The 24292-nt window shown below is 54.5% G+C and overlaps 1 protein-coding gene and 1 long non-coding RNA gene across 4 annotated transcripts in view; one reads left to right on the top strand and one right to left on the bottom strand.

The window, feature by feature from the left end:
- The window catches only part of LOC102952232 (2'-5'-oligoadenylate synthase 3), a 47362-nt gene that overhangs the window by 22730 nt on the left and 340 nt on the right, over nt 1-24292 (bottom strand). The window contains exons 2-16 of one of the 3 annotated variants that reach the window (XM_042961508.1): nt 21207-21489; nt 19435-19610; nt 17900-18138; nt 16709-16862; nt 15942-16286; nt 14559-14841; nt 14054-14229; nt 12987-13237; nt 12435-12579; nt 11535-11708; nt 9928-10213; nt 8702-8877; nt 8160-8398; nt 7251-7398; nt 3810-7075 (exon numbers count right to left, since the gene is read on the bottom strand). In XM_042961508.1, coding sequence (XP_042817442.1) covers nt 7064-7075; nt 7251-7398; nt 8160-8398; nt 8702-8877; nt 9928-10213; nt 11535-11708; nt 12435-12579; nt 12987-13237; nt 14054-14229; nt 14559-14841; nt 15942-16286; nt 16709-16862; nt 17900-18138; nt 19435-19610; nt 21207-21489 — 3087 coding nt within the window. In that variant the 3' untranslated portion in view covers nt 3810-7063. Of the gene's footprint in view, nt 1-13; nt 193-3809; nt 7076-7250; nt 7399-8159; nt 8399-8701; nt 8878-9927; nt 10214-11534; nt 11709-12434; nt 12580-12986; nt 13238-14053; nt 14230-14558; nt 14842-15941; nt 16287-16708; nt 16863-17899; nt 18139-19434; nt 19611-21206; nt 21490-24292 lie in introns of those variants that run through there. The other 2 variants (XM_042961509.1, XM_015536452.2) reach the window with 2 other exon arrangements.
- Nucleotides 14730-22836, top strand: LOC122232360. The gene is made up of 3 exons (XR_006209728.1): nt 14730-14814; nt 22203-22355; nt 22477-22836. It is a non-coding gene; the product is annotated as an uncharacterized LOC122232360 (long non-coding RNA).

The raw sequence follows: 24292 nt of genomic DNA, 5'->3' as shown, positions 1-24292 counted from the left end.
GCCTTCCACTCACTTTAGCCACACATATCACTTGGGGGATCTGCCTGGTGTCCTCTAGGAAGGCACAGACGGCGTTCACCGTGTCATCGATCTGTTTCTGACATTCTCCATAGGGCCTCAGGGAGTTCTGAATCAACTCCTCCAGCTTCTCAGGCTCCACGGAGTACAGATGCGACCCCCAGATGCCCATCGCTCCCGCCGGCTGCTAACCGTAGATCTCAGATCAGCAGAGAGGAGAATGCGCCACTCCCTTGCCTAGAGCCAGGAAACGGCAAAACACCGGAAGAGAGTCTAGAAACCGAAACTCACAGGGTGAGTTTCCAGCTGACTTCCTCAATCCAGATTTCTGCCCACCCCCACAGCGTGGACGTCGGCCGGCGGGCTCCTCGGGAGGCAACCCTGTGGTCAAACAGGCAGACTGATACGTGCTACGTCATCTGCCCTATTTGTGCCTCAGTTTCCCCATCTGTGAAATGGCGATGACAACGGTACCTCTCCGGTAGGGTTCGTGTTAGAATGGGTGGCCACTTGGCAAATGCTGTTTGAGAAGCTGTTAAGGAAATACTACTTTACAGGTGATAGAGGTCATCCTTGGAGGCTCTTTTCCTTTTCCCCTTGTTAAAAAACAAAATTCAGGGGCGCCTGGGTGGCTCAGTCAGTTGAGCGTCTGACTTCGCTCAGGTCATGATCTCACAGTTCGTGAGTTCGAGCCCCGCGTCGGGCTCTCTGCTGACAGCTCGGAGCCTGGAGCCCGCTTTGGATTCTGTGTCTCCCTCTCTCTCTGCCCCTCCCCCACTCATGCTCTGTCTCTCTCTGTCTCAGAAATAAATAAACATTAAATTAAAAAAAAAAAAACAAAAAAACCAAAAAAAAAACAAAATTCAATGCTTGTAAATTTGAAGAGCGAATTGGCTTTATGAAGTGATTCACACATTGGGCAGTATCCCACCTAGCAAGTGGAAAGAGCTCCCGGGGTTGTGCTCAATGGAAGGTTTTTCTAGGAAGGAGGGCGGGGCAAGAAGCTTGAGCAGGAAACGAAAGGACTGTCTCAGGCCAGGACATCTGCTTCGGGCAAAGAGACCGGGCTGGCAGGGTGTTTATCCTGCAGATGATGTCACCAGCGCTGACCGGGAAATTTCAGACTGACTTTTCAAAGGTCACATTCCTAGTATAGGTTAAAAGTTTAATTCAGTCTTGGTTTGCTGTCACGGGGCGGGGGGGGGGGGGGGGGGGCAAGTGACTCCATCTGGGGCTTGGGTTTTCCTTTTTAACACCTTTGTCTCCATGGCCTGGGAAGTCAGAGTCAACGAGGGCAGCAAGGAGAAAGAGACCCAGAGAGGGGATTTATTTGCTCAGGGACACACAGCAAGGCAAGGGCTGAGCCAGAGTCAGGTTTTAGTTCTACCACTGGGCACATTCCAGAGTGTTCAGCAGGCATATGCATGTGGATACCTGTAGGTCCTCAGCAGGTACGTCCCCGGCCGAGCAAGGATGGGACACCGGCCCAGGAGTGCACAGGCCAGGGGGAAGACAGACGCACAACTCCATCCAGAGCTGTGCAAAATGAAAACCCCAGAGGGCTCCCACTGGCTGCCTCTGTCTAGCAATAATAAATCATACAGAAGGCAAAAAAAAAAAAAAAAGTCCCTGAGATGGGGAAAGAACGGGGCCCTTCTCTGCTGTGATGATTAGCTTCGTAGGTCAACCTGGCTGGGCCATGGTACACAGATACTCGGTCAAACGTTATTCTAGATCTTTCTGTGAAGCCTTTTTTTTTTTTTTTGAGATGAGATTAACATTTCAATTAGTAGACTCTCAATAAAGCAGAATACTCTTCCTAGCACGGGTGGGCCTCATCCAATCAGTTGAAGGTCTTAATAGGAAAAAAGGCCGACCTTTCCTTAGGAAGAAAGAATACCACCAGCAGATGGCCTTCAGACTCAAGCTCCAACATCAGCTTTTTTTTCCGGGTCTCCAGCCTCTCAGCTTACCCTACAGACTTTGGACCTGCTAGCCTCCACAAATAGCATGAGCCAATTCCCTACTTGGATCTATCTATCCTATGGGTTCTGTTTCTCTGGAGAATCTTAACTACTACACCTGCCCAATAAGGGTCTTTCCTCGTCCTTATGACTGTTCCTACCACATCTAGAGGTAGGCTGGCCAGGGGTCAGAAGGCTCCTTCTCTAGATGAGAACACGAGGGCTCAGTGCGAAGGTTCACACAGCTCGTAGTTTGTCTGGATCGGTTCTACCTCCGAATGACCTGATTCCAAAGTCCCTGCTTTATGATTGTTTTTAAAACATTGCATTTTGCAATAACTCGGAACACTTTGCATTTGCAATAACTCGGAGAAAATGTGCGAGATGAGGACAAAGGAACTCATTGCATTTGCAATAACTCGGAGAAAATGTGCGAGATGAGGACAAAGGAATCCCCATACCCTTCCCCCAGAGTATTTTACCACATTGGTTCTTTATTCTCTGCATGGGCATCCCACCGTATAATTAGTACGGTATTGCCATTTGAGGTCATGTTGAAGACATTAGTCTCCTTTACTCCTTTTTTTTTTTTTTAAATAGACTTTATATTTTAAAGCAGAATTAAGCAGAAAGCCCAGAGATTTCCCAGATACCCCCTGCCCTCCCATGCACAGCCTCCTCCATTAGCAACATTCCCCTCCCCCACCCCTGCCTCCAAGACTGTAGCATTTGTTGGAACTGATGATCCTACGTTGACATGACCTAATCATCCAGACCCCTTTCCTCTTAAATACTCCAATATGTATCCTCTAAGAACACGGATGTCTTGTTACATAAACACAAAGCAATAACGTGATTTAGAATTTTCACATTGATATAATGCTATCATTTCTTATAGCACATATAATGAATAGATTCTTATATTCAGATTTTTAAATTTTTTTTTAACGTTTATTTATTTTGAAAGACAGAGCATGAGCGGGGGAGGGGCAGAGAGAGAGGGAGACACAGAATCCAAAGCAGGCTCCAGGCTCCGAGCTGTCAGCACAGAGCCCGATGCGGGGCTCGAACCCATGAACCGTGAAATCCTGACCTGAGCCAAAGTTGGACACTTAACCAACTGAGCCACCCAGACGCCCCTGAATTATACACTTTAAAAGTTATAATTCATGGCATGTGAATTATATCTCATATTTTTAACTTAAAAAAGTTAAGTTAAATTGAAAATATAGCCCGCCCCCCCCCCCCCCTTTCTTTGGACTCCTACATTGGATGGGGCCCATTTCTTGACTGGGTCCTCATTTTCCTCTGCCTCCAGGAGATGGAACCCCTTTGTGTGTTACCCAGGAGGCCCTCTGGCTCTTGGTTTAGCTTTTAATTGCTGACTGATCACATTTAGCTTTTTGTTATTTTCGTCCCCTTAGGCTGTGGTTTCCTAGTAAGTTTGTTTGGTTTTCATGTTTATTTCTGAAAGCATGCCAGTGGGGGAGGGGCAGAGAGAGAGGGAGACAGAGGATCAGAAGCGGGCTCATTGCGACAGCCACAGCCGAGTGCCCCGTGCAGGGCTGGAACTCAGGAACCTGTGAGGTCATGACCTGAGCTGAAGTCAGATGCTTAACTGACCCTAGTAAGTTCTAATGTTGGTTGGGGCTAATCCCCCCTCCGAGCTCTTTTTTTCTGCATTTTCCAAGCTTTCCTTGCACACATGTGTGTCCATAGAACTTTAGTATCAATTTGTCTCTTCCAGAGAAAAGTGCACGTGGACATTTTTGTGGTTATCCTTGTTGCATCCACACGACTCCTGAAACAGAATGCGACGGGCACCAGTGACAGTCACCACAAGGTTTATTGCAACGAGAGGCAAGGCCGACCGATCGGGACCAACACTTTTGATCAGAGTGCGGCCTTGAACAGCCGGGGTACAGAGTTTTTATAGCCAACCACATCGTTTTATCATCACCTGGGAACAGAACAAGGAAATAGTTCCCAGATGAGGTGGAAACAGTTCCCGGATGGGGTGATTATTCTAGACTTTCTGCCGTTAAGTCCAGTTGATCTCCTTGACCCTGCCTCCGATGCTCTTTTCTTTGAACTTTTGTTTCCTTAATTGGTGAGGCCTAATTTACGAGAGTAAAGCAAGGCTGCTATCTCTTAACCTTCAGGTCAAAACAAAGCTGTTGTTTCTCAAGCTATAGGTTAGCCCTACACCACAATTTAACCCTTACATCCTTAGGGTCACTGCATGTAAGAAATCAACTTAAAATCGCCACCTATTAAGGGTGTGGCTAGATCAGGAAGCCCTCAAACGGGACAGTGGGGCTATGATGCCAATACCAGAGTGGCCGTTGTCAAGGACGCAGGAGCCAGAATAGAATAAATCCGTACCCCCCCCCCCCCCTCAGGTCAGCCCGGACCAGGTGACAGGTCCTTCTCACCTCCAACCTACTGGAGCTACCCCATTTCTCACCATCTCACAATTATCCTAATTCAAGAGCCATTTTGGGGGGCGTGGGGTGCATAGAGTCCACGTCATGACGATGGGAGTTATCGAATTGCGACCCTGCTGCTGGTCCCACCTGGGCCAAGAACCACCAGCTTGCAACGCCCAGGCCAGGTCCCCACCTGCTGCTGGACACGTGGTGGGACGGGTCTCTGCTGCCCACCGGTGTCAGCATTGAGCTCCTGGAGCCTCACCAACGCAAAAGGTGTACCTTGGGGTCCTGCGAACCCCAGCCCCAGCTTCACAGTCAGTGAAGTGAGTTTAAGAAGGCTTTATTAACACCACGTGCCCTCAGTAGCAGTCCCAGCTGCCAGAGCGAGTGGCACAGGGATGGGAGGCACCCACGCGGCCCCGGAATCCGGGGGCTCTGCCCCCGAGCCTCGGCCGCTGTGGCCCCAGGGGGAGCAGAGGGCCTCCTCTCTGGCACTTTCTAAGAATGGCATGGACAGGGGAAGGCTCTTCCCCACCCCCGGTCTGCATCCCCGCCAGGGTGTATGTCCCCCCGGTTCCTATGTTGAAACCCCAATCCCGATGGGATGGTATGAGAAGGTGGGGGTCTGTGGGAGGTGGTGAGGTCTCGAGGGGGAGCCCTCACGAATGGGATCAGTGCCCTTGTTAGAAGAGTCTGGAGAGCTGGCCGGCTCTCTGCCATGTGAGGACACAAGAGGTTTGCAGCCTGCAAGGGGCTCTTCCCAGAACCCGACGGTGCTGACTTCCAGCCTCCAGAGCTGCCGGAAATACATTGCCGTTGTTGATGAGCCACCGGTCTGTGGTGCTTCGTTACAGCAGCCCGAACGGACTCAGCGCCCGACCGGCAGTACCCAGCAGTGGGCCACGGAGAGCCAGGCCATCTGAGACACTCGGGGTGGGGGTGGGGGGGCAGGGAGGGGATGCATGGTGGCTCCTTCCCCTCTGTCTCCTCCTGGTCCTCCCTCTGGGAGGACCTCACCACCCCCTCACCCGCCCAACAGACATTCGCAGTTCACAGCGCATCTGCTGGGGATGCCGTCCCGGACGCCGGCTGTCAGCGCTGGGCATCCCTCCTTCCCTGCGCTGCACGGAGTGGGAGGTGAACCATTCGCTTCCGATGGCCCTGTCGCCAGACTTCTGGCCGTAATTTCGACTGTGCTCCAGGAGGGAGACAGAAGGCATCTTCCTGCAGAGCTGGTGGCTGGCAAGTCCCGAGCGACCCCTGTGACTGCTGGAGCCCACATCCCGGGTCCGGCCCCAGCTAGGTGGGTGTGAGGCAGTGGCCTGGTGACAGGCAGGGGCAGCTTCCTGACCTCTGATTCGGCCACGGGGGTCTAACCTTGAGACCACCAGTCCCACCACGGTCCTTGCCTTCCGCTCCTCCCGACTGTCCAGGGACTTTGGATGGAATCCCTTCCTGCTAACGATTCCTGGACTACTTCCTGTTTTCTGTGCTGAGCCTTGACTAAGAGGGACACAGCTGTTGGCCTGGAGGGCAGGAGCCCCGCCTGCAAATCACACAGTGGATTTGCCCTGGAGGGCGGAGGGAAGCAGGCTGAGCACTGTTGTTTGGGCACCGGCTGGCTCTGGGGATGGAGAATCCCACCGGCGATGTTCCAGCACATCAGGAGAGAAGACAGGAGCCCAGAAAAAAATTCAAGAAGGCAAACAGGCCGTGGTCTCAAGATGTGCAAAGGAGGTAGAAAACAAGGCTCCAGCGAAAAGGCATTCAGTCAGGGGGTCCCATGAGAGGGACTGCATGGTACACACGTCCCCACGCCTTCTGTCTGTGGCAGACAAGACCGGCCCATCCGGGCAGGCTCTTCCTGCCGGTGGCCGAGCTCAGACAGCTGCTCAATAACACCGTTAGCCTGTGAGCCCATATTCCTGCCTTGGGGCCAGACATCGCTAATCAATCACAGCACTCGTGCCACCACGTTCCCCTACCGCATCCATGGCAGACATCACTAGTTGATTACATCACTCTTCCCAGGTATGCATCCATTCTTTAGAATCCTCCAGAACCCAGGCCTCCAGGCGGCCACTGCCAATGGCCTGTGGCTGACAAATGGCACGAAGACTGTCATCTCTGCGAAAGTCTCCGGGCTGGGGAAGGAGGAGAGGCCACTGGGCAGACAGGGATGGGCTTCAGCGGAAGATGTGAACCGGTGCGGACGGGCAGAGAAGGCAGGAAGGAGGAGGACATTCTCGGCAGGGGCGGGACGCAGTGTGGTACGCGACAGTGGCTGTCTGAGAGTGGAGTCATGGCGGCGACAGGCCGCTGCCAGCCCACCGAGTCTGGTGCGCGGCCTCAGGGGGCAGGGGAGCAGGGGAGCCTTGTGGTGGCCAGTGCCCGTCTGACGCAAGGGGGTATTTGATAAAACTCAGCTGGGCTGGGTACGCAGAGCAGGAGGAGGGCAGAGAGTGGGAAGGCAGGGATAGGAGTCGGGAGGCTGGACAGAGGAGGAGTGGATTCACTGAATCGAGGTCTCTCTGTCTCTCACAAGCACACACACACACACACACGCACACGCACATTTGGTAGGTGACCCGAAGTCTCTCCACGCCAACGGCTGGTGTCCATCCCTCCATCTGGTACAAATTCTGGCCTTCACACGGCAGCCTGGCGGAAGGTGACAGGAGAAGTTGGTTTGTCCTAACCTTCCTGGAGAAGCAGAGACCAAGGGACAGCCGGGACGTGGAGGCACGGGGGCCCCTTTGGCAGGAGTCAGGCCCCTCCCCTGAACACACTGTCCCCAGGGAAGGGTGCGCCCTGCTGCGCCATACAGCTCTCTTACCTTCGCTGGCCATGGCTGGATGGGGGTGCCGTCCCTGCCCACGCAGCACAGGGCAGACATGCAGGCCACGGCTTCCTCGGCCAGCAGGTCCCAGCGGGCGTTGTGGCCCAGGTTGCCCGTCGGGTCAGCTGGATCCAGGATGATGGGCCTGCAATTCCCATCAGGGTCAGTCCGATCCCTGGCAACATCTGGGTGCCCTTCTGTGGGACTGGTTGGACTAGTCTCCATCACCCAACACTCTGCACAGACCACTTCTCCCTTCTGTGCCCCGGGCAGACATTACTAATCAATCACCACGTTCGTTTGGGCCACTCTTACCCCTTCAGCATGTAGCGGGCATTGTTAAGTAATCTCGGGACTCGTTCTACCACTCTCCCTTCCTACATCTGTGGTAGATGTCACCACGTCAGAGTCTTTTTCAACACATTGTTCTAGCTGCCATCACCCACTGACTGGAGATGCATCGTGAGTTTGCACAAGAGTCTCTGTTATCTTTGCACCATTTCAGAGGGAGGCAAAATCCCAAAGAAGCAGACCTGCTCCTGTTACCCGGTGGGTTCCCAGGTAGGGTTGACACATTTAACAAATATAAACAGGGGATGCCCAGTGAAATTTGAGCTCTGGAAAACCGTCAGTATGTCCCAAGGACCGCGTGGGGGCACACACATACTAAAAAGCCACTCATTCTTTTTCTGAAATTCAAACTTGACTTGCAGTCTTACATTTCACCTGGCAACCAGGGGACCAGGAAACGGAGTGCCTGTCCCTCAGGTGCTAAGGCTGTCCCTGTTAGAAAGGAGCTCCGTTCCAGGAAAAGGAGTTTGCTGTCCCTGCTCTGTGCCCTGCGGAAGTGGGAAGGGCGAGGGACCCCAGATCTGAGACACTGCAACGCTGAGGGTGGGCCAGAACCTGGGCTTCTGAAGCTGCTGGCTCAGGAAGTCCCTGACAGTCTTGTCCCGGTTGTCGTAGTTGACGGTCCAGTAGACACAGAGCTCACGGTACCGGCTGACCAGCTCCAGGACGGTGCGGAAGCCTTGCGCCATGTTGAACTGGGGGTCCCGGCCGCCCTGCTCCCAGGCATGCACCGTCAGGAGCTCTAGCCCGTGCTGGGGGGGCAGGGAGCCTTTCCCCTTGGGCATCTTGTTGCACTGGGGAATAAAGGGAAAGTGTGGGTTCACACTGGCAACGAAGAGGCACAGGAGGGACCCTTCCAGAGCTGGCAAGACCACCCCAAACCTTTACTGGGCACTTTCATGTGTCAGATGCCCGGCCATGCACCATGCCCTCAAATGCTGCGATGTGGCGACACCAGCCCCAGGTCACCGATGAGCAAACCAAGGTCCCACAGCTACGAAATCTCTCTCAGGCCGCTCGGCCAACCCAGGGTCGCGCCCCGCCTCCTCCCAGGACAGCGCTCAGGGGCCCGGGCGGGGGGCGTCCTCGGGCCGAACCTGCCGGTACCAGTGCTTGACCAGTCGGATCAGACTCTTCAGCTTGGTGGGGCGAGAGACGATGAAGTCCCTCTGCAGCTCCGTGAAACAGGTGGAGTACTCGCCCGCGTTGTTGTAGCTGTGGATGAGGTCGACGTAGACTTGAGACGTGGGCCTCCTGCCGGAGCTCAGCTGGCCTGGAGACAGGGAGGAGGCCACCGTCGGCTCGTTTCCCAGAACCCCCCTGGGGCCAACGGAGACGGGCCTTCCAGGATCTCCTACTCGGGCACCTCCCTCACCGCCGGTGGTCTGGACCCACGGCGGCGGCGGGGAGGGGGCACAGGGGATCTTAGACGGAACACGGACGTGGCGTGACCCAGCCTTAAATCCCCGGTGAGAATCTCGCGGCCCTTCCTGCCCCCTTTCAGCCCCTCCGGTTGGCTGTCAGCAAGAAGTCTCAGCTGGGAGCTGACACATGTTTAGCGGCTCCTGGACACTTGTTCAGCCCTCTCTAACAAAGGCAGAGCCTCAGTCTTAGAGCCTCCTGTAAGGAACAGGACCGTATCACTCTCTGGCTTCACCGCCCTTAAAGGCATTCCTTGACATTCAAGCGTTCCTGCTTTCCGAACTGAGGAACTGTGTAGATTCAGACACATTTCTGGATGAGTCCCTCCCTTGTGGCTTGTTTCCCAAACCTCAGGAGCCAAGTACATTCCAATACACGGGACGTCCTCGCTCTGCGAACTTTCCAGTGCAAGCTCAGAACTGAATAGATAGAGAGGATTTGTGTTTGTTTTGTGCAGGGATGTACCCTTGGTGCCACGGAGAATGCTGGACACGTACTCGGTGCATGTGTTGAACGAACGGGTCCTCCGGGTCCGTGGAAGGTGGAGAAGGTAGCACACAGATCCTCGAAGCTGGGAGTGCACGGAGACACTCGAATACAGTGTCAGGGGAAGACACTGCGGCTCAAGGCAGGGAATTCCCTTGCTCAAGGTCATCTGTCATGCTGAGACTGGGGCCCAGCCCAGGGCCACTGTTAGATCGCATAGAACTGTTGTGTGAATTAGAAAAACGTGTCCTTTTCTCCAGACACCTTGCAGGAAAGTGGCGAGAAACACCCATGTGTACAATGCCTGCCCTGTGAACATGTGTGGTCTGGCTGTGCAGTGCACAACCTCGACTGCTGTCCCTGGCAGCCCTGCCTCTGCTTTCCCCCTTCTCGGGAGTATGCTTGGGTACCTCACCTAAGGCGTTAAAGGCTGGCAGCACGTCAAAGTCCACGCTCTGATCCAGCATCGTCTGGGACATCAGAGAGAAGCTCAAAACGCGGGGATTCTCCCACTTGGGGATCTCGAACTTCACCTCGAACTGCATCTCCTGCTGACATGCCTCCAGCTGGGCTCGGATCTCTGAGATGATCTCAGCCCGCTTGTTCCCTTGTTCGGTGAACTGGCTGAAGCAGCTGAGGAACACCACTATATCAGCATCTGAGCGGCCTCGCAGAGCTGTGCCTTTGGCTAAAGAGCCACCCTGGGGAGGACACGGAGGCGGCTTGACCCTTGCAGGACTGCATGACGTCCTCCTGCTGGAGCCTGTGGGTCAGGAACTTGCTGTGTGACCTTGGGCAAGTCACCTAACCTCTCTGTCTTACCTCTTTAATATGCGGTTAAGACGTAGTATGGTTGCAAGAAAAAGAAATGTGCGAGATGTTAAGTTTAAACCCTTCAACAAATGCAAACGTTCTCATTCCATCAAGTTTGGGGGCTGGGAGGGATTTGAGAGATTTATTTATTTTTTTGACCTGTGGTTCTCAAGCCTGCTTGTACCAGGAGAGCTTTAAAAACTGACTGATGTACGTATGGCTCCTATGCCCCTGTGACTGTGATTTAATTGGCCTGGGAGGGGGACAGGGGATCAGTCTAATTTTTAAAAGTCACCTCGTGATTCTAAGTGAAGCCACGGTTGACAACCGGTGAGCCAGGTTATCATCTTTAAGTGTTATGGACAAAGAAGGTAAGGATCAGAGAGGGGAAGGTATTTGCCTGGGGCCACACAGCAAATCATCAGGCCTGGGACTTTTCATTGGCTGATTCTATGCTGATAATCTTCCAGGGCTAACCTGGGTCTCACTCGTGACTTCAGTTGTGGACCGAGGTTGTATCTGGTGCAGTGGATAATGTGACTTTTTATACACCCCCAGCATCCCTTCTACTTCGATGACCAGCACCCTGGTTTTCTTTGGGGGAATCGCTCCTCCCCCACAATTCGGGTCCACGTGGGACTGACTCAATAAGATGAACCAGGCTTGGCCAGTCAGAGCATGGTGTCTCCCTAGCCCCAGTGATGAGTTTGGGGAAGGGTATATAACCCGAGTCAGGACAATAAGGCTCAATTCCAAGACTTATTTGAATTTTGAGAAAAAAGAATCCCCCTTTCTGGAAGCTTAGAGATGCTAAGAACCATCACATGGAAAGGGCTTGTCCGAAACAGAAGACAGCAGAGCCAAGAGCTGGGATGAAACGCTGAGTCCTGATGACCCCGCATGGGCTCCTGGATCTAGCTGTACCTGATGGTAGATCTACTCCAGGGCTTTCCATTTACATCAGCCAATATACTCCTTTCGTTCCTCCTTTTGAGTTGGCTGTCACAAGCGACCAGAAGAGATTTGTTGGACACCTCTGAGCCCTCCTGCCGCCACCCACCTACAACAACTGCGTTCTGGTTTCCCTTCTGTGTTTGGCCTTGTGCTGATTGTTGTAAGGACCACAGAGGTGGGTCAGGCCTGGCCCTGGCCTGGGAGAGATCCCCAGCCTGCAGGGCCCTCCTTGCCCAGGGCCCTCTGGGGACTTACCTTGACCACCTTGAGCACTTTGATGGGAGAATTCCGGAAGCAGTTTTCCCTCAGGAATGAGCAGATGGCATTGACGGCCTTGTTCACCTGAGCCAAGAACTGGCGGCTGGGCTGGAGAAATTCACTGATGAACTTGTCAAGGTCCCCAGCTGGTGTTTGGTAAAGGAGAGCAGGCTACAGAAAGAACCCAGGTACGCCAGCTCGAGCCAGGATTCCCTAGGAGCGCGCAGGCCCTGCCTCTTGCCAGTCTATGAGGATGAGACTCCCGCTACCTCCCACAGCCCTTTTCTTTCTCAGCTGGTTGGCAGGTCTGTGTGGGAGCATCAGAAGGACCCGAGTTCACGTTCTGGTTCCACCGCCAACACGCATTCTTGGTTTCGCCATCTTTAAATGGGGGCAATAACAAGGCCCGTGCCTCACTGGATTGTCGTGAGTTTTAAGCCCTGGTTATGAGATCCGGCTGACAAAAGCAAGGGCAATAAACTCATATCCCTTCGGGGGCTGGCTATCGCCCTAAGCGGGGGTCCCCTAGAAGCAGAGCCTGCGATGGGGGTTCTCGTGCGTGGATTAACGGGGGGCAGTGCTTGCAGGAAAAGGGGAGTGGGGGAAGCAGGAGAAGGAGCTAAGCAAGGCTCCAGCTCGAGAAAGCTTTCTCTCGATCCCACGGGGAACTCTGGACTCGGACTTGCATCACTGAGCCGGTCTCGCCTTAAAAACGAGGGTGGGCTTTTTGTCCCCCGTGTCACTGCAGCACTGGCTGGGACAGAACAGCAGGTGTCTCAGCTGTAAGCCGGCAGAAACACACACTCCTGGCAGCTGGGGAATGCGCGCACCGGCAGGAAAAGGGGGTCTGGAAGGGGGCACCAACGGCATCCGCCGCCCCAGGGGCTCCCCTCTTACCATCACATCCCAGGGCTGCACAGACGTCCCCTGTCTATTCCTAAAGCAGGCCTGTGTCTCCAGAGCTGCTGCTTCCTGGGCCAACAGCTCCCAGCTGCCCTGGCCCACATTCCAGGTGGGGTCAGCAGGATCCAGGAGCAGGGGCCTGGGGGGCAGAGTGGATGGGCAGGCGGGTGGGGAAGGTGGGAATCAGTGAAGAGCAGGGGGCTGGGAGGGACCGGGAAAGGGTGTGGGGGCTGGGGAGAAGGAGAAGAGTGTCAGCACCTTAGGGCTGGCCCAGTCTGTCCCAAGCACAGTAGGGTTCCCACCTGGCTGCCTCAGTCAGGGATTGGGTGAGCCCTTCATTTCAGAAATGATATTTTATTGTGTTAATGAACCTGGCTCTGGCTTCTTTGGGGGCTCCCTGTGTCCGTGCTTCTTCAGCAAAGAGTCCAGAGCGAGGAGTGGGGTTGAGGCACCCAGATCCCAGCCTGGATCCCTCCTGGGTGCAGTGACTCCAGGGTGACTGTGGGGGTTGGAGAAAGGATGATGCAGTGCATCGTGGGTCCGCACCTGGGTTTCTGAAGCTGGCCAAGAAGGTATGTTCTGATAGCTGGGTCCTCAAAGCTGTAGTTGACCGTCCAGTAGACACAAAGCTGCTGGTGCTGCTGGACGAGCCCTAGGACCGTCTTGAGGCCTTCGGCCGTGTTGAAAGACTCGTTCCCGCAGCCCTGCTCCCAGGCGAAGATGGTCAGGAGCTCCAGGGCATAGACTGGGGGCAGGGAGGCACAGGCTGGCTGCTGTCCTCTGTTCCGAGCTGCGACCTAGGTCACCCAAGGCCAGGCAAAGAATGAGTGGAGTTGAGCACCCAAGGTGTGCCAAGCATGGCCCTAGGTACTCGGAGAGGGAGGGGAATATAAAAAAATAAAGCCCTTTTCATTTTGCGGGACAAAATGAAACCCTTCTTATTTCACAGGTGGACACACAGAGGTCTGGGAACGGGCGTGGGTAGTGACTTGTCCAAGGTCACACAGCGAGGCTAAGAATCTCAGACTTGGGTCTTTGCCCAGAGTCTCTCCATCAAGGGTGTACGGGACAGTTGTACAGGAATGGGGGCTGCGATATATTCAGCTTGCTATCCCAACATCTGGCACGATCGTGACGTTAGTGGCAGCGGGTGCTCAGTATGTTTGCTGAATGAGTACACGAATGCGAGTGCATTCAGATGAGTGTTTTTGGTGAAGGAGCTCTGGAGGAAGCTCGGGGTTTATTTAGTACGCCTTGCACACAAGACAGTGATGGTGGCACAGCATAAGCTAGGGCTTGGGGGTGGGCAAGAACAGGGAATCCATTAGCAGCGTGGGGAGTGGAGGGAAACAGATGAGCTAGAGGTGGATGGTGAACCCCAACTACAAGACACGGGCATTCGGAGCTTGACGGACAAAGAGACTTTCTTTCAGCCAGGGACTTCCGGTCTGTACCGGAAATGGAGGATGGAGGAGGTGGACCTTCTACTTGGGATGGCCAATAAGAAGTGAAGGAAGGGAGAGGGCTGCCTGGGGGTGGCGCTGATTGGCTGAGGCAGTTGCCATGACAGCAGCTACTTCCTGGGAGGAGGGAGGCGGGTATGGAGGCCTCACCTGGTAATACCAGTGCTTCACGAGCAGGATCAGGTTCTTCAGCTTGGGTGGGCGAGTGTTCACGAAGCTCCTCCTCAGCTCTGCGAAGCAGGCCACGTGCTCGCCCCCCTGGCAGCCGCTGTCGAGGAGGCTGGAGTAGATCTGGGGCTCAGGTCTGGCGCCCGCACAGAGCTGCCCTGCGAAATGTGAAGTACTCTGAGTGCCTAGCTCTGACGCAGACAGCAGCATGTCCCCGCCCAGCCACTCCCCAGCCTTTATTAATATTTTAACGTTAATTACATAGCACAGCACTGCAACCCATAATACACGGTCTACGACATGGAATAGCAATCAGAACTTTTTTTTTTTTTTTTCAAGCACCAAATACGTGCTGGGTGCTTTTCAGTAATTTTCGCTCATCCACCCAATAACTCCGCAAGGTGGGTGATCTCGACCCCAGGCAAGCTGTGTAGCCTAGCGGGCGAGGGAATTGGTCTCCAAGGCACAGGCTGGAGGCAGCCCTCACCCGCGGCATCAAAGACGGGCAGCAGGCTCACGTCCATCCAGCTTCCTGGGGCCCGGGACACCAGCTGGAACTGTAAAGCCTCACGCACGGTCTGCTCAGGAAAACGCAGGCTCAGGCCGGGGACTGGGTCTTGCCACCAGGATTCCAACTGTGCCCGCATCTCATCAAGGATCTCCAGGCGGCGGGCCCTTTGGTCCCCGTAGTCCTCGAAGCAGTTGAGGAAGATGACGAGTTCGGCATCACCGTAGCCCCTCAGGTCTGTGCCCCGGCCAAATGAGCCCCCCTGCAGAGGATGGGCCATCTGAGACCCGTGACTGTCCCTGAGCTCAGGAGTCAGACTATGACCCCACCCGCTGTACCCCCACTGCAGTCCCAACACTACCCTGTCGCTGGTGTCGGGTCTGGGGACACCGTGACAGAGTCGGGCTGCACAAGCCCCGTGACCTCTGACTCTTAGAAGCCTGGCAGAGTCAGATTATGTCCGCCTGCACCTGCCTTCTGACCCTCGGGGCCTGCGCAAAGTCAGACCAACATGTAGCAACAGAAAACGGGGGGTGCGGTGATGGGGGCAGGGATTAATGATTTTAGCCGAACATCCGCAGCACCCATTGACTGCCCATCTGGACCACACATGGCACGTTGAGGTCCCGGGCCAAATGGGGCCTGTGGATGTGCTCTGCTGGCCTGCTTCCATCCATCCATCCGTTTATTGGGCACTCACATGTGGCAAGGTATGGGAGTACATAAAAGTTACCTGTTCTCCTGGAACTTACATTCTAGCAGGGGGAGAGGAGGGAGGGACAGTCAGCAAACAACAGCTCCCAGAAGCGCTAAGGGCTGTGTGCAGGCAAATAAAGCAGTAAGGGGACGGGGTGGGGCTGTGGAAGGGAGGTTGCAGTTGTGAACTGAGCAATCAGGCCTCCGTGAGACTCTAGAGGGCTGGGACCCTAGACTTAAAGGAGAGTGGGGGAAGCCAAGTGGATGGGGCGGGGGGGTGGGGTGGTGAGGGATTCCAGAAAGAGAAACCAGCCAGTGCAGACTCTGGCCGGTGAGTTCAAGAAGCAGCCAGGCGGCCAGTGTGGAGTAAGTGAAGTTCCGAGAAAGACCAGGGCCAGATTCTATGGGCCTCGAAGCCACTGTGCTCTGTGAACCCGGGGAGGGTTTTGAGCAGAGAGGAGACGTGCTCTGTTAGTGGTTTAAAAAACTTTCATTAAAAAAGATCCCCCCAAAAAGCTGGTACTTAGATACATACCTCCGGCCAGCAAACTACCCCTCCACGGATGCCCACTTGCCCTGCCCGCCCTCAGCCGCGCTGTGGCTCCTCCCCCTCCTCGCTGTGGTGCCCCAGGAGGGTCCCATCGGTGTCCCCACCCACCGACTTACCTTGCTGACTGTGGACGCCCTGTAGAAACGCTTCTCGCAGAGGCAACGCAAGATGACATCGATGGCCTTGCTGACCTGCTTCTGGAACTGGGGGTTCGGTTTCAGGTGGTCCTGGATGAAGCGGTCCAGGTCCTTGGTGCTGATGCGAGACAGATCCAAGGCCGTCCCCAGAGTACAGGGGATGGTGCTGGCTGTCCCTGAGGGGCCGGGAGCTGGGCGTGAAGGCTGCCTGCTCCCTGCACTTGGGTCCACAGCATCGAGACTGCTACTCTCCTGCGGGGTCCTCTGGGCAGAGTCTCGCTGGATGGGGTGATCCAAACCTGAGCACCCAGGACGTGGAAGGCCCTGGAAGTTTGTTGAAGGAGCTGTCTTACAAGCGAAGAGGCTTCTCCCTCCCTTCTCTCGCCAGCCCCCTCCCATTGTACGGTCAGGGTGACTGAGACTCAGAGAGAGAAAGCGAGAGGGTCACCGCTAGTCCCTAAGGCACCTTCGTGCAGATTAGATAGAGGCGCCCTTCCAGACGGGATAAATTACAAAAAGGTCCCCGGTGCCGGGCGGACACAGCGCGGTAAGCAGACGATAACAGCGTCACCGGAAAGGTTCCTCCAAGCAGGCTCAGCTTGGTGATCAGCTTGTGTTACATGCCTGCAGCCCCCACTTTTCAAGCCTGTCCCACACCCCAGGGCCCCAGCACACAGCAGATGCTCAGGAAACACCGAGTACACGAATTGCATGCGTAACAAGGATCCTGGGAGCCCCTCACTCACGGGCCCCTCCCAGGGCTGCACAGCGCCCCCCGCCGCCTGCAGAAAACACGGGTGCTCATAGCAAGACTCTGCCTCTCGGGCCAGGAGATCCCAGTGCCACGCTGCTCCGTTCCCCACGTCCCACGTGGGGTCAGCCGGGTCCAGGATCACGGGCCTGCAAATCCAGAGGGACAAGAAGGTTCTGGTTAGCGAGATGGTCAGGATCAGGGGCTCCGAGGTCAAGCAGGCCTGGCTCCAATTCCAGCTCTTCTCCTTTCCAGCTGTGTGACCTAGGGCGGATGACTTACCTTCTCTGAGCCTCAGTTACCTTGTGGGGGGGCTGCCGTGGAGATTACGTCAGAGTCATGAGCCTCCACTCTGCACATTAGAATCATCAGACAGGAGCATCCACCCCCGGGGACTCAGAGTTACCCCCGCGACCAAGCAGTTTCATTCCCATGTGTCTAACGGTGCGGGCACACCGAAATGCGCGTGCAAGGCTGTTTAGAACAGCCTCATGGTAACAGCCCCGGAGTGGAAACCACCAAACCATCCATGAGGAACAGGACGGAAAGCATATTGTGATAAATTCACACAATGCAAGTACTCTGCTCGGCAACAGAATGCAGTAAGCAACAGTAAGAACGCCCCACGGTTGGCGGTCTTTTCACAGATGGGTTCACTTTATAGAACGGCATCAAAATGTGCCCTTGGTACCTGTATGCTACGTGTCGCATAAAATGTTCACGTGTAAAATATGTTCACGCAAAAATCTTTTTTTTTTAAAAGGTTTACTTATTTTTGAGAGAGAGAGAGGGTGGAGGGGTGGGGGGGGAGCGCTAGCAGGGGGAGGGGCAGAGAGAGAGGGGGAGACACAGAATCCCAAGCAGGCTCCAGGCTCCGAGCTGTCCACACAGAGCCCGCGACATGGGTTTCCAGCTCACAAACGGAGAGATCATGACCTGAGCCGAAGGTGTCGCTTAACGGACTGAGCCACCCAGGTGCCCCTAGAAAAATCTTTTTAAAAACGCCCCCTAGTGACTGTCATTTCCCTCTGGGGCTGAATCCACTGAATTAGTAAGCGCACAGCGTGTGGCTTTGGCCCCCACGCAGGCCTCCGGGAGAGGAGACCTGTTGGATCATTGATCATTGTTAATTATCTCCTGCGGCCCAAGCCCAGGAGAGTGGGGACAGGGGGGTGATGGGAGGTACCTGGGTCTCTTGAGCTGGTACCGCAAGAACCACCTGACCGCAGGGTCCTCGAAGCCGTAGTTGAGGGTCCAGAAAACACACAGGTGCTGATACTGACCGATCAGGCCCAGGACGGTGCGGAGGCCTTGGGCCAGGCTGAAGGTCTCCTTCCCACAGCCCTGCTCCCAGGCGAAGATGGTCAGCAGCTCCAGGGCATAGGCTGGAGGCAGCTCCTCCCTCCTCACCTCCCCCTGGCACACCTGTAAGAGGGGAAGGGGAGGGGAAAGAGAGCGCTCCCTGGAGAACTTCGCCGGAGCTCTCAGTCTGGGGGGTGCAGAGCCCGCCCACCGGGACGCAGGCGAAGCCCGAGACGAGATGCCGTGTTCCAGGAACAACCTGCCGCGTCTCAGCTGCCCTCGCTCCTGGGGCTTCGGCCAAGCCTCGGGCGTATGCGATGCGAGCCTCTGGGACCGGGGAGCAGTCAGAGAGAGGCCGGCGGGTGGGCAGTCCGAGGCTGCTGCTCATCCTCCAAATGAGCGAATGGCAGAACTTTCCAGGGCCACACAGCGAGTCGTTGGCTGAACGAGATCCGGAATCCAGGATCTCCTCCCCCCAGACTTGCTTTATGATGAGTGGTCCACCAGAAAGACCAAGCCGTGTGCCCAAAGATCTTGGGGGGGAGGGGGCCTGTTCCCTCATCTCCAGGCACAGGCTGGGCACCCCTTCTTCAATACACAACAGTCTGTCGACAGACATGAATGTTTCGGGGGTGGGGGTCATTCCTGAGGCTGAGGCGGGAAGCGTACAAACTCCGCGTTACTTCATACCATAGATAAAATATTCCAGAGAGTTCAAAGCCCTGAACCCACATGAAAAGAAAACTTTAGAACCTTCAGGAAGGAAATATGGGAGAAGAATTTTAGAAAGTCAGGATAGGGGCGTCTGGGTGGCTCAGTCGGTGAAGCGCCCGACTTCGGCCCAGGTCACGATCTCGCGGTTCGTGAGTTCGAGCCCCGCGTCAGGGGCTCGGGCTGACAGCTCGGAGCCCGGAGCCTGCTTCGGATTCTGGGTCTCCCTCTCTCTCTGCCCCTCCCCCGCTCACGCTCTGTCTCTGTCTCTCTCAAAAATAAATAAACATGAAAAAAAAGTAAAAAAAAAAAAAGTCAGGATAGGCAAAGCCTACTTACACAAGACGCACCAAGTACAAATCACACACGAAAAAGATGAACACACCTGATTACATTAAAATCCCGACATTTTCCGTGACAAAAGACCTAAGAACAAAACGGAAGTCCCAGCCTCGTCCTGGGAGAACAGATTGCATTATGTTAACTCAGTAAGAATTAGCACCCAGAATATGTAAAGAGCTCCAACAAGCCAACAAGGAGAAAACAGCTAGCCCAGAAGAAAATGATAAACCAATGATATGAACAGGCATATCTCCCTAAAGAGAAACACGAGTGGCCACGAAACATAAGAAAATATTCTCGCCATCGCGAAATCGCAAATTCCAACAGTCCTATGCCTGGGGGGAGGACCCTCCGAAGCCACCTTACCTGGCGGAACCAGTGCTTCACCAGCAGGATCAGGTTCTTCAGCTTGGCCGGGCGAACGTTCACGAAGTTCCTCCGCAGCTCCGCGAAGCAGGCCGCGTGCTCGCCCCCCTGGCAGCCGCTGTCGAGGAGGCTGGAGTAGATCTGGGGCTTGGGTTTGACATCGGAACTGAGCTGTCCTGTGGGAGTGAAGCGCTGTGCGTCAGGAAGGGTTCCGAGGCACAGGATGGAGAGCCGGGGTCGGGGGGAGGAGGGTAGTTTGGTGGAGGCGGGTATCCACGAGCATGGGGGCTGGAGGATGAGGAAGAGAGCCTGGAGCTTCTCAGGGGGCAGGGAGGAAAGCTCTAGACCCGAAGGAAGAGCCCCTTCCTTCCAAATGGCCAGGCAGCCCCCAGGCCCGGCTGCATTCCAAGCCGGCTACATAGGAAGGATGCTTCCAGCTGAATCAGGAGTACCTAGAACCTGGTAGTTCTTCCCTCCCTGAGGTTCCCTCAGGCAGTACAAAAATGCCACTGCACACACCTTTAATTGGTGCCAGAGGGGAAAGGCACGGTGCTGGGGAAACTGTAAGGCAAAGGATTCTGAGCCCTTGGCAATGATTGTTAATATTTTTTTAGTGCTTGCGACACTAACGTTTCACACCAAGTGCCGCGTCTCCCCACCGAAACCCCATCGGGCAACTTGCCTTCACTTCATCTTACAGCTGCGGACACTGAGGCACAGAGAAATTCAGGGCTCTGCCCCCGGTCACAGAGCTGGCAAGTGACGGACACAGGACTGGAAGTTAAAGCTGGCTGCCTTTGCGGCGTGGGCCTTTCCCGCCACCGCTTCCTGTGGGCCTGGCCTGGGAAAAGGAAACGCGCTCCATAATTTCCCAGGTTCCCCCGACACCGCTTACTTGCTGTGCGGCTTTGGGTGAGTTACCGTCCATCTCTGTGCCTCAGTGCCCCTCTTAGGAAAAGGGAAGACAAGACAGTACGGACCTCATAGGTTTGTTCTGAGGAATTAATGAGATGAAACAGGTCAAGTGCTTGTTGGAGTCGAGCATTGAGTAAGCAGTAGCCGTTATGATTAATATACGTGTACCGAGCGTGGGAGAGTGTGGCTGTCCGTCAGGACGTTGTAACCTGGATAAGTTCAAGAGAGCTGTCTCCCAGGACATCATGGTTAATAAGAAGAACACTGATAATGGGAAATAGTAATAATAATAATAATAATAATAATAATAGAAAGAAGGACAGCAAGCACTCATACAGCCCCATCATGTGTCAAGTTCATCACAGGTATTCACGGACACGGTCTTTCCAAACACTCTGCAAGATGGATTGCTACGGTCCCATTATATTTAACCTCATTTTACAGATGTGAGCACAGGGGCACATTATATATACTATATCATAAATCAAGCATGGATATACTATCAAGGGGGGCGCAAAAATCATATTAATGCTTTTCAGATGAAATACAAGATTTTGCAGAATGCTGGCCTTGTCCCCAAGCCCCCTGAGGCCAGGCGGCTGTGCCTTCCCCCTGGGGTATTTCTGGAAGGGCCGAGCAGCACTGTTCTCGGCAGTGGCTGAAGGAACGTCTCCCCGGCTGATCCAGGAGGAACCGGGCTTTCTTGGCCCACACTCAATGCGTGTAGTCAGGAAACGAGAGCCCAGAGAGGGATGCTCAGGCCACACAGCAGGCTGGTGGCAGGGTTAGGACTGGAAGTCCGGTCCTACTCCTAAGGATCTTGCCCCCGACCCTGGAATGGGTCAGGCACCCCTCACCCAGAGCGTCGAAGGCGGGCACCAGGCTGACATCCATCCAGTTTTCGAGGTCCGTGGATGCCAGTCGGAACCGTAGGACCCTGGCCGCGTCCTGCTCGGGAAACTCAAAGCTCAGACCGGGGATGGGTTTCTGCCACCAGGATTCTAGCAGGACCCGCATCTCGTTGAGGATCTCTGCACGGCGAACGCCCTGGTCCTCGTAGCTCTTGAAGCAGTTGAGGAAGAGGACAAGTTCGGAATCACAGCCACCCCTCAGAGCTGTGCCCCGGCCAGAGGAGCCTCCCTGTGAAGCAAAAAACAATTCAGAATTCTGCACTCTTCGATTCTGGTGACCGAGTGGGCTGGTAGGCAACCTGAGCGAACCACGCGGGCTGTGGGGGAGACGGTGGCCACACAGCCCCTGGCATTTGAAGCCATGCAGAAATGCAGGCCGAGGAAAGCCAGGCCTGAGTTTTCAAGAAAGGCATGTTTTATTTGTAAATCCATATATCAATAAGTGTTGGCCACTAACTTCAAAAAGGTTTTGTTAATTTATAATTTAAAAAAAAAAAAGTTTTTTTTAGGGGCGCCTAGGTGGTTCAGTAGGTTAAGTGTCCGCCTTCAGCTCAGGTCATGATCTCACGGTTTGTGGGTTCAAGCCCCGCATCAGGCTCTCCGCTGTCAGCACAGAACCTGCTTCGGATCCCCCGTCTCCCTCTCTCTCTGCCCCTCCGCCCCTCTCTTTCCCTCTCAAACATAAACACACATTGAACAAAAGCTTTCATTAAAAATGCTGGTGAAACAAATTCTGCTTTGCAGAACACATGTTCTCGGCTTTTGCCTGGGATCAGTTCAAAACCATGATATGACTTGCTGAATGTCCGGGACCTTTCTGACGGGTGTTTCTTTCTGCAAAGCCGTCAGTGAAGGACCTGCGAAGGAAACTCCCATGGTGAGAGTCTCTACCCTGTGCCTGGAGCTCTGTCAAATGTCTGACACCTGTAATCTCACTTCCAGGCAGTCCCTGTGATGTGGTTACACGCGGTTACATGAGCCTCGGGGCTGTGAAGTGAGTTAACACGACCTGGATAAGCCAAGAACCAGATTAGCCTTCCAGAGGGCATCTCCCCCACCGAGCTGGGATGGCGAATTATCCCAATGGCATCCCAGGTTTTTTTTTTTTTTTTTTTACTGCCAGCTCCTCACATGGGGGGGGGGGTGCCAACAAAGGGGGAACAGGGCAGAGCACGGAGGAATATTGTAAACCGAGCATTTCCTGCCTGTTTTGCAGTTGATCATCTCATGGAAGCTCCCTAACAAGCCTGAGAGGAAGGTACTGTTACCGCTCCCACTTTACAAACGAGGAGATGAGGAAACGAAAGTGCAGAGAGGTTGCTCACCGACACCTGACTCAGAGAAGGCACCGTACTGGAACCTGGGAGGTCAGCTCAGAAGACTGGGCTCCAAGCCTCCATTCTTCCTGCACCCCTCCCCATCGATGAATTCCCTTAAAAATACTTATTTTATTGTGCACGTTTCTAAACCTACACAAAAGAAGAGCGGGGTTTTTAAGGAAGTCTGTTGCCACATGTGCTCCATGTATGTTTTTATTTTAGACAATTTTTTGATGTTTACTTATTTTTGAGAGAGAGAGAGAGAAAGAGCATGAGCAGGGGAGGGGCAGAGAGAGAGAGAGGAAGACACAGGATCCAAAGCAGGCTCCAGGCTCTGGGCCGTCAGCACGGAGCCCGATGTGGGACTTGAACCCACAAACTGTGAGATCATGACCTGAGACACTTAACCAGAGCCACCCAGGCGCCCCATCTCCTTCTGGGATTTGTAAAGAAATTTCAGCCTTTGGCCACGCCACCGGGAGACGTTTTTGGTGGTCACAGCTGGGGCAGGAGAGCCCCTTCCTGTTGGCCCTGGGCAGGGGTGGAGACGGGAGAGGGCGGTCCTTCTGACAGGACTACAGAGGTCAGCCACCCCTTCTTTGCGTTCTGGTCCAACTAGAAGCCCCAGGCTCATCTTGCACATTATTCCAGCCCTGGAATTGGCCGTTCTCCAAGGAGTCTTTTCCGCAGGGAGCAGCATCGGAAGACTGGAAAGGTAGCTCATGGCCCTATACCCACCTTACCACTGCCTCCTTCAAAGCTTTGAATGATCCGAAGCCATAAGCTAAAGTCAACCACAAGAACTGTCCCAGGCTTTCCAAGAAAGCTGAGGATTGCCAGAGCTTTAGAGACTCTTAAACTATTGCTCCAAAGAAATTCGTCCTTTCCACCTCAAAGGCAGAAATCTGCCTCCACGTTTCCCAGGCTGCAAGCCTCTCCTTCTTTCCCACCTCCCAAGCTAAGACTCAGCCCCAGGAAACCACCAGCTGCTCTGGGGCCGTCCCTTGCCCTGTGTCTCCATCCCTTCCCTGAGAAGCTCCAAGTCCCCTCTACCCCAGCCAAGTTCCTTCGTCGCAGCCCTAGAGCCCCCGAGTTTGTGCTGAGGACACAGAAGCTGATGCCTGTCCCCTGCCTGAGCCTGTGGGCATCCTGAGGTCACAGCAGCAGGAAGGCATTTAAGTGACAAAACGTGGCCTGGGGCAGTGGCTCACCCACCCCCAGTCCCAGTTTCCCCAGTCGTAAAACAGGGGTAATAATCCCTACCTCGTTGAATGTGAGGATTCAGCGGGATGACTCATTTAATGAGACAATGTTCATTGTTACTGGGCGGTTTCGCAGTAAATTAGGCTCCGTGGCTATTGGAGAAATACTAGGGTTTCTGCATCTTTAGGGTCAGGCATAGTGTGAGGACTGGAGTCCGTTTGGACTGGGTAAACGACTGAGTGAGTGAGCGAGTGAACGAATGAATGACTGAATGGAGGCAGCCTGTAAGAGCACAGATGCAAGAATCAGACGACCTGGCCTTGAATCTTGCCGGGCCTCTTCCAAGCTTTGGACACATCATTTCGTCGCTCCGTGCCTCAGTTTCCCATGCGCCGGGTGGGGTTAATAGTACCCACTTGGCCGGGCTGTGGCGTGCAGTGTATTTTCAGGGCGCTTAGATCAGCGCTGGCGCACCGCAAGCGTGCCTCCAAAGTGTCAAAGAAACGAATG

The sequence above is a fragment of the Panthera tigris genome, chromosome D3 (assembly GCF_018350195.1).
Source record: "Panthera tigris isolate Pti1 chromosome D3, P.tigris_Pti1_mat1.1, whole genome shotgun sequence".
NCBI lineage: Eukaryota > Metazoa > Chordata > Mammalia > Carnivora > Felidae > Panthera > Panthera tigris.
This window is presented reverse-complemented; position numbering and strand designations above follow the sequence as displayed.